Source organism: Salmo salar, chromosome 25 (genome assembly GCF_965601325.2).
Source record: "Salmo salar chromosome 25, fSalSal1, whole genome shotgun sequence".
Lineage (NCBI taxonomy): Eukaryota > Metazoa > Chordata > Actinopteri > Salmoniformes > Salmonidae > Salmo > Salmo salar.
Window position 1 is genome coordinate 30887371 of NC_138315.1, and position 10130 is coordinate 30897500.

Sequence of the window (10130 nt, forward strand, 5' to 3'; positions counted from 1 at the left end):
GGAGAGGAGAGAAGATAAGGGGAGGAGATAAGATAAGGGGATGAGAGGAGAGAAGATAAGGAGAGGAGATAAGAGAAGATAAAGGGAGGAGAGGAGAGAAGATTAGGGGAGGAGAGAAGATAAGGGGAGGAGAGAAGATAAGGGGAGGAGAGGAGAGAAGATATGGGGAGGAGAAGAGAGAAAAGGGGATGAGAGAAGAGAAGGGGAGGAGAGGAGGAAGGGGAGAAGAGGAGAGGAGGAGAGAAAGAGAGAAAGGGGAGAAGGAGAGGAGAGTAGGGGAGATGAGAAGAGGAGAGGAGGAGAGGGGAGGAGAGAAAGGGGAGGTAAGGAGGAAGGGGAGATGAGATGAGAAGAGGAGAGGAAGGGGAGGAGAGGAGGTTTTGATATCAACAGGCATGATCAGAAAATGTTATCTCCTCTTTAACTGCGAGAGGACACGATTAAAGTGAAGTTCCTTCAGCGATACTAATATATATTCCTACTAGAGAGTCTGCTGAAGAGGAGCACACTCTCTCTCGCTCTCTCTCTCTGCCTGTCCCTGATTGCTTTGGTGACACACACGATTAGCCAGCTGCTTCCCCTGATTAAAAAAACTCCCCTCTTTCTAGGGCATTTCCTCCTCTTCCTCCTTCCTCTGGCCCTCTATCCACTCCTCCACCTGTCTCCTCCTTTCCCAAGTATTCTGTCTCTCTCCTCCTTCCTCTGGCCCTCTATCCACTCCTCCACCTGTCTCCTCCTTTCCCAAGTATTCTGTCTCTCTCCTCCTTCCTCTGGCCCTCTATCCACTCCTCCACCTGTCTCCTCCTTTCCCAAGTATTCTGTCTATCTCCTCCTTCCTCTGGCCCTCTATCCACTCCTCCACCTGTCTCCTCCTTTCCCAAGTATTCTGTCTCTCTCCTCCTTCCTCTGGCCCTCTATCCACTCCTCCACCTGTCTCCTCCTTTCCCAAGTATTCTGTCTCTCTCCTCCTTCCTCTGGCCCTCTATCCACTCCTCCACCTGTCTCCTCCTTTCCCAAGTCTTCTGTCTCTCTCCTCCTTCCTCTGGCCCTCTATCCACTCCTCCACCTGTCTCCTCCTTTCCCAAGTATTCTGTCTCTCTCCTCCTTCCTCTGGCCCTCTATCCACTCCTCCACCTGTCTCCTCCTTTCCCAAGTCTTCTGTCTCTCTCCTCCTTCCTCTGGCCCTCTATCCACTCCTCCACCTGTCTCCTCCTTTCCCAAGTATTCTGTCTCTCTCCTCCTTCCTCTGGCCCTCTATCCACTCCTCCACCTGTCTCCTCCTTTCCCAAGTACTCTGTCTCTCTCCTCCTTCCTCTGGCCCTCTATCCACTCCTCCACCTGTCTCCTCCTTTCCCAAGTATTCTGTCTCTCTCCTCCTTCCTCTGGCCCTCTATCCACTCCTCCACCTGTCTCCTCCTTTCCCAAGTCTTCTGTCTCTCTCCTCCTTCCTCTGGCCCTCTATCCACTCCTCCACCTGTCTCCTCCTTTCCCAAGTATTCTGTCTCTCTCCTCCTTCCTCTGGCCCTCTATCCACTCCTCCACCTGTATCCTCCTTTCCCAAGTATTCTCTCTCTCTCCTCCTCACTGCCTTTATACCTCTCTGTCTTCCCCACTCCAACCGACTTTTCCTCACCCACACACTCTTTCATTTCCTGCCTAGTCCTCTTTCTCCCTTCCATCTCACTCACTCACTCACTCACTCACTCACTCACTCACTCACTCACTCACTCACTCACTCACTCACTCACTCACTCACTCACTCACTCACTCACTCACTCACTCACTCACTCACTCACTCACTCACTCACCTCTCCAGACATGCATATCATCCCTCGGTCTTTCTCTCTCCTGGGTTTAGTCTCTCACTTCACTTCTCCCAACATTCAATTAACTTTCCACTTCCTCTCCACCGTGACTCCCCCAACGCGTCAATCACACTCTGCTGCCGCGGCGACTGACAGCTGGTCCCGCCCCTTCCTCCCAGCGGCTTCCTGTGTTCCGCCAGGCGTGACCCAGTCACCTGATGGGGGGCTCCCACCTCCCTGACGCACAGCCCTCTGGGATACCTGGCGGGGCGGCCATACTGCCTGGGCTCAGGGAAGACACGCTAGGTTAACTGTTTATAAGAAACTCCTGTTCAATAGCTCACTGGGGATGGGAGGGACTATATGGAAGAGTGTGTCTGTGTGTGTGTGTGGTTTAGAGTTTCCCTGTCCCCAACCTCTTCTCCTAAACCACACACAGTATTGCAGAGACATAATCTCATCAAATCCAGACATCTCTCCTTCAAAATACATCACCACGTTGACAATACACAGATGCAAAGCTGCACGTCTCCAATGGAAGTTTGATATGTCAAATGAAAATAGAATAAAAAGTCTTGACGTCTTCACTGTGTGATATTTCCAGGATTCTCCATGGTATAAAAGACCTGTCATGTTCTCCAGTTCTCAATTTCTTACGGCGTGTATCTGTGTGTGTGTGTGTGTGTCAGTATGACCTGTAGTGATCCTCTGTGTCCTAATGGAGAAACTAATATAGTAAATCAGATAGTTATGGGACAGAGCCACGCTCCTGGTATCAGCCTAGCCCATTAATCCACACGTTCTTTTCCAAGACTCTTATCATTTTCTCTAAATGTGATGGGATTTACTCAAGGCCAAGGTACCCCACTGGTAATCCCTATGCCTTATAAATCTCCATTCACTGTGGGTGGATGTGTGAGAGAGGGAGTGTGGGAGAGAGAGAAATAATAAATGGAGAGTGTAGAGGGACAGACTGTGTAAGAGAGAAGGAAGACAAAGCAGAAGAAAAAGAGATTGTGATTACACAAATTATGCAAATAAACAAAGAAAACTCCAGGCTCTATCTTTTTCCAATGTAAAAGTGAGATGAGAGTCACATCTAGAGATTAAAGCTATACTAAAGGTAAACCAGCCTGCTACAGTAGTGTGCTTGTCACAGCCAGTCTGTGTCCGGTTAGGAAATAACAGAGGGGATATCAGTGTTGTGTTCGAGACAATCTTGACCATCTTGAGTCAAGACCGAGACCGGAAAAGTTCAAGACCAAGACAGGAATTCTGTCAAATCAGCACCATAATACGAGTTCAAAATGTCCAGTATTTCTGGGTTCATATTTCAGAACAACATATGGATCCTTTACACATTCAGAAGGGTGAAAAGAATCCATGCTGAGGGCCAATAGAGAGACACTACAATTGATCACTAACCAAAACAGGTCTATAATAGATTAAAAAAACTAAAATATGTTACAACTTCCCCCAGTTTCCGTGAGCGCAACTTTCAAACAATTTCCCCATTTCCCAATCTTCCCTACCAGCAAATGAAGTAAATTCTGACAAGCGCAACAAAGTTTGAGGATATGAATGCTAAAAATGTAATGTAGAAAGCCAAGGTTTCAATAGGCTATAAGACATTAAGTAATGTGTCATAAAAGGAGTCTGGACATTTGGACTGGAAAAGTTTATTTTATGCGCTTACTGAATGGGAAATGATAAACTCATTATGTGGTCTGGAGACTGGTCTCAAGTACTACAATACTGATGGATATTACCCAGAATGACCTGCAGGACTGACTGTCTGTCTGTGGACGCCAGTGTCCCATGTGTAATAGAACAATAGATTACATCTACCAGACACATTCACACATCCTCACAGAGAGAGATAGACAGAGAGAGAGAGATAGACAGACAGAGAGAGAGAGAGAGAGAAGTTGAATGGATTAGAAAACGCTATAAAGGACAATCAAAATCCATTGGACTCCCCAATTACTGACCAGGAGCTCTATAAGAAACTTCAGGCTCTCAAATTTAAAAAAGCATGCGGACCTGATAGCATCCTAAATGAGATGCTCAAACTCACTAGTGCACAATTTCAAGGCATTTGTGTGAACAGTAACCTGGGGAAGGTTTTCTGTAGTATTATCAATGTAAGAGTTCTAAACTTCCTTAATAAGCACAATGTCTTGAGTAAAAGCCAAATTGGATTTATACCAAAACATCACACAACTGATCATATTTACACTCTACACACCCTGATAGATAAACATGTCCACCAAAATAATACCAAAATATACGCTTGCTTTATCGACTTCCAAAAAGCATTTGATTCTATTGGGCATACAGGACTGTTCTACAAAGTTATTGAAAGTGGTGTAGGGGGTAAAACATATGATATAATTAAATCAATGTATATTGGCAATACGTGCAGCATTAAATTTGGTAAGAAAATAACAGAATTCTTTAACCAGGGGCGGGGCCTTCGCCAGGGTTGCAATCTGAGCCCTGCACTCTTCAATATTTACATTAACGAATTGGCCACTGTTCTAGAAAAATCCTCAGCCCCTGGTGTTAGTCTCCACAATTCAGAAGTTAAATGCCTAATCTTCGCAGATAACCTATGCCTGCTATCACCCACAGCACATGGCCTAAAGCAGAGCCTGGACCTGCTAGAGCAGTACTGCCAAACCTGGGCCCTGGCAGTAAACCCCAAAAATACTAAAATAATGATTTTCCAGAGAAGATCCAGATCTCAGGGAATTAGACCAAAGTTCTCAATTGGTACAAAGTATATAGAGTACTGTACACACTACAATTACTTAGGTTTAAAAATAAGCTCAACTGGACACCTTAATGAGGCAGTGAATGAACTGAGAAAGAAAGCACGCAGGGCATTCTACGCCATTAAAAAGCAAATTCAAATTGAAATACCTATTAAAATGTGGCTAAAACTAATTGAATATGTCATTGACCCAATTGCACTCTATGGCAGCGAGGTGTGGGGTCCACTTGCAAAACAATATTTTATCAAATGGGACAAACACCCCATTGAAACCCTGCATGCAGAGTTTTGTAAGATTCTTCTACATGTCCAGAGAAAAACTACAAACAATGCATGCAGGGCAGAATTAGGCCAATATCCACTAATAATAAAAACTCAAAAAAGAGCAATTAAGTTTTGGAAACATCTGAAATACAGTGACCCCCTCTCATATCATTACCAAGCCCTGCAATGCCAAGAGCTGAGAAAAGAAAAGATTCCCCTCATCCAGCTGGTCCTGGGGCTGAGTTCACAAACCTGTTCTACTAACACACTGGAGCCTCAGGACCAGAACATCCAATCAATCAGAATAAACCAAATTACAACACAGTCAAAACAAAACTACATTGCTTATTGGGAAACACAAGCACAAACACAAAGCAAAATGCAGTGCTATCTGGCCCTAAATCGATAGTACACCGTGGCTAACTATTTGACCATGGTTACTGATCAAAACCTTAGAAAAACCTTGACAAAGTACAGGCTCAGTGAGCACAGCCTTGCCATTGAGAAGGGTAGACACAGGAAAACCTGGCTCCCTGTAGAGGAAAGGCTGTGCAACCACTGCACAACAGCAGAACCTGAGACGGAGCTGCATTTCCTGACAAAATGTCAAAAATATAAAACAATTAGAGAGTGTCATTTTCCCAAATTTGAAACCCTTATTCAGGGTTTCAAAGACCTCTCTGATGAGGATAGGCTACCCGTCCTGTTGAGGGAGGACGCAGAGAGCTGTGGGTTGGCAGCGCACTACATTGCTGCCTGCCATAAGTTGAGGGACAGTGTCTGACAGACCAATCAACCTGCACATGTCCTCTACTGTATGCTTATTGTTATTGTTGAATGTATGGTTATTTTGACCCTTGGTTATTGTTGTTACTGTTGTGCCGTTGACAATTTTGACTCTCATTTAAAAAAAAAAAATTATATTGTAAATATCCAAAATAAGCTTTGGCAATATGTACATTGTTACGTCATGCCAATAAAGCGAATTTAATTGAATTGAGAGAGAGAGAGAGAGAGAGAGAGAGAGAGAGAGAGAGAGAGAGAGAGATAGACAGAGAGAGAGAAAGAGAGAGAGATAGACAGAGAGAGAGAGAGAGAGAGCGAGAGAGAGAGAGAGAGAGAGAGAAAGAAAACACACGTTTGCACAGATGAGAACCGTAGTACAGTACATCACCCAGAGAGTGTACACTCACTGTGCATTGAGTGTATGCGACAGTGTATGTGTGTGAGAGTGTGTGTACTGTGTAATGGGTCAGGGTTTAGGGGTTAGAGGTCAGCGTTTAGGTCTACCCACCGCCCTGGTCGGTGGAGACAGTGATGGCGGCCACAGGTCTCGGGAAGTGGCTCATCTCAGACACTCCGTTCAGCGACTCGATCTCGAAGGTGTAGTTGGCGTGAGCTGAGAAGTCCATCACTGTTACCATGGCGTTGGTCAGGCCCTGGGGGCGGGGCACGAAGCGAAGCTCCTCCCCACACAGCTGGCATTGGTCGGGCTCTGGGCCGCAACGTTTACACAGCACGTTATAGGTCAGGTCCCTGCGACCACCCATGTCACTGGGTGGAGACCACTCTAACAGTAGACAGGTGTCATTCAGGTTGAAGATCACGTTGCGAGGAGGGGAGGGGGGACCTGGAGGAGAGAGAGAGAGAGAGAGGAGAGAGGTGTCATTCAGGTTGAAGACCATGTTGCGAGGAGGGGAGGGGGACCTGGAGGAGAGAGAGAGAGAGAAAGAGGAGAGAGAGAGAGAGGAGAGAGGTGTCATTCAGGTTGAAGATCACGTTACGAGGAGGGGAGGGGGACCTGGAGGAGAGAGAGAGAGAGAGGAGAGAGAGAGAGAGGAGAGAGAGAGAGAGGAGAGAGGTGTCATTCAGGTTGAAAATCACGTTGCGAGGAGGGGAGGGGGGACCTGGAGGAGAGAGAGAGAGAGAGGAGAGAGAGAGAGAGGAGAGAGGTGTCATTCAGGTTGAAGACCATGTTACGAGGAGGGGAGGGGGACCTGGAGGAGAGAGAGAGAGAGAGGAGAGAGAGAGAGAGGAGAGAGAGAGAGAGGAGAGAGGTGTCATTCAGGTTGAAGACCATGTTACGAGGAGGGGAGGGGGACCTGGAGGAGAGAGAGAGAGAGAGGAGAGAGAGAGAGAGGAGAGAGGTGTCATTCAGGTTGAAGACCATGTTACGAGGAGGGGAGGGGGACCTGGAGGAGAGAGAGAGAGAGAGAGAGAGCAGAGAGGTGTCATTCAGGTTGAAGACCACATAACAAAAAGGGGAGGGGGACCTGGAGGAGAGAGAGGAGAGAGAGAGAGAGAGAGTGAGCAGAGAGGTGTCATTCAGGTTGAAGATCACATTACGACGATGGGAGCGGGGATCCTGGAGGAGAGAGAGAGAGGAGAGAGAGAGAGAGAGAGGAGAGAGAGAGTGAGCAGAGAGGTGTCATTCAGGTTGAAGACCACATTACGACGATGGGAGCGGGGATCCTGGAGGAGAGAGAGAGAGGAGAGAGAGAGAGAGAGAGAGGAGAGAGAGAGTGAGCAGAGAGGTGTCATTCAGGTTGAAGACCACATTACGACGATGGGAGCGGGGATCCTGGAGGAGAGAGAGAGAGGAGAGAGAGAGAGAGCAGAGAGGTGTCATTCAGGTTGAAGACCACATTACGACGATGGGAGCGGGGATCCTGGAGGAGAGAGAGAGAGGAGAGAGAGAGAGAGCAGAGAGGTGTCATTCAGGTTGAAGACCACATTACGACGATGGGAGCGGGGATCCTGGAGGAGAGAGAGAGAGGAGAGAGAGAGTGAGCAGAGGTGTCATTCAGGTTGAAGACCACATTACGACGATGGGAGCGGGGATCCTGGAGGAGAGAGAGAGAGGAGAGAGAGAGTGAGCAGAGAGGTGTCATTCAGGTTGAAGACCACATTACGACGATGGGAGCGGGGATCCTGGAGGAGAGAGAGAGAGGAGAGAGAGAGAGTGAGCAGAGGTGTCATTCAGGTTGAAGACCACATTACGACGATGGGAGCGGGGATCCTGGAGGAGAGAGAGAGAGGAGAGAGAGAGAGTGAGCAGAGGTGTCATTCAGGTTGAAGACCACATTACGACGATGGGAGCGGGGATCCTGGAGGAGAGAGAGAGAGGAGAGAGAGAGAGAGAGAGGAGAGAGAGAGTGAGCAGAGAGGTGTCATTCAGGTTGAAGACCACATTACGACGATGGGAGCGGGGATCCTGGAGGAGAGAGAGAGAGGAGAGAGAGAGTGAGCAGAGAGGTGTCATTCAGGTTGAAGACCACATTACGACGATGGGAGCGGGGATCCTGGAGGAGAGAGAGGAGAGAGAGAGAGAGCAGAGAGGTGTCATTCAGGTTGAAGACCACATTACGACGATGGGAGCGGGGATCCTGGAGGAGAGAGAGAGAGGAGAGAGAGAGTGAGCAGAGAGGTGTCATTCAGGTTGAAGACCACATTACGACGATGGGAGCGGGGATCCTGGAGGAGAGAGAGAGAGGAGAGAGAGAGTGAGCAGAGAGGTGTCATTCAGGTTGAAGACCACATTACGACGATGGGAGCGGGGATCCTGGAGGAGAGAGAGAGAGGAGAGAGAGAGTGAGCAGAGAGGTGTCATTCAGGTTGAAGACCACATTACGACGATGGGAGCGGGGATCCTGGAGGAGAGAGAGAGAGGAGAGAGAGAGTGAGCAGAGAGGTGTCATTCAGGTTGAAGACCACATGCAGAGAGGTGTCATTCAGGTTGAAGACCACATTACGACGATGGGAGCGGGGATCCTGGAGGAGAGAGAGAGAGATAGAAAGGCTTCGTGTTGATTGATCATGTTTCTGTCCTAAACTCTCTTTAGCTGGTAGTGGTAGGAGTATAAATCTGAGTATAATACACATTGAAACAGAACAGTTCTTATGGTACAAGGTAAATGTTATTAGTTTTAATAAAGGCTAAAAACCAAAACCTTACTAATATAATATCATGTCTACTTTGATACCACTGTACATCTACTATCTAGTACAGAGTTCTTCTCATCAAGTTATTCTGGGAGAGCATCCAGGGATTGTGAGACGGTGCATGCAGGCATTAAGTAGATGTGTGCAGGCATTGTGTGTGTGTGTGTGTGTGTGTGCAGGTAATGTGTGTGTGAGTGTGCAGATATTGTGTTGTACAGAGCAGTGCCAGCTGTCAGAGGGGCAGTGTTAAAAGGCCTGAGGGATTTAAACTCTCCAGTCCTGCCAAGCTCACTGTCTGTCTGGACAATAGGCTGGAGCCCTCTCCTGCCCTCCATCCCGCTCTCCTGCCCTTCCCCACTCCCATTCCCTCATTCCTGCCCTCCTACTCCCCTCCATCCTTCTCATCTGCTCTCCACCTTCCATCCATCCCTCTCTCATGTCCCCCCCGCCTCCCCCCTCCTGCTCCCCTCTCCTTAACTCATTCCCCCTCCTTCTTTCCCCCTTCACTGTCCTCCCCTCCAGCCAACCCTTCTCCATGAATAAACCTGTCTCTCAAGCTCTCTCTCTCTCTTTCACGCTCTCTCTCTCTCTCATCTGTCCTGCTTAGTGTTTCTCTCTCAGGACAGATGAAGGGAGCACCTCCTTTTCCACCTCCTCCTCCTCTGTCAGCATCTGTCCGTTGGCTTCCTGTCCTCTATCTGTGCTATCTCCCTCTATTTTCTCTGTCTAAGAGGGAAGCTGTGTCCCAGTGCCCATCAATCAGCTCCCATTCTCCACTCAACAGATCCCTATCAGCTCTCTACTCTCTCTCTTCCTCTCTCTACTGTACCAGTCTCTTTCTCTCTCTCTCCCTCTCACTCTAACTCTCTTTACCCCCCCATCTCTTTCTCTCTCTGTCTTTGTTCCTGAGTATATACCACTACAGACCTGTACTGTACTCTATCTGAGAGTATTTAGGGCTGCTTAGACAATAACGAGATTGCCTGATCGATTGATTGATTGACTGATTGTTTGATTGATGAAACTCACGTGTGCATGCCATAGTGGGTGGGTCTCTCGCAGCTCTGTAGAAAGCCTTCTCACAGTGGCAGACAGCAGCCCCCTCTCCATAGCTGAAACTGTGAGGGGGACACTTGGAACACTTGATGTTCCCCGCAAACGCCTTGTAGAAGCCTGGACGACACGCTGCAGAGAGAGAGAGACAGAGAGATATATGGCTATCAGTGGCAGGATAACAGTCACAGAGATATGGTTATATATGGCAGGATAACAGACACAGAGATATGGTTATATATGGCAGGATAACAGACACAGAGATATGGTTATATATGGCAGGATAACAG

At 47.9% G+C, this 10130-nt stretch overlaps 1 protein-coding gene across 1 annotated transcript in view; it reads right to left on the bottom strand.

The window, feature by feature from the left end:
* The window catches only part of LOC106586540 (ephrin type-A receptor 6), a 255977-nt gene that overhangs the window by 84707 nt on the left and 161140 nt on the right, over positions 1 to 10130 (bottom strand). The window contains exons 6-7 of the mRNA XM_045707380.2: positions 9817 to 9972; positions 6140 to 6475 (exon numbers count right to left, since the gene is read on the bottom strand). Of these exons, the coding sequence (XP_045563336.1) occupies positions 6140 to 6475; positions 9817 to 9972 (492 nt within the window). The remainder of the gene's footprint in view (positions 1 to 6139; positions 6476 to 9816; positions 9973 to 10130) is intronic.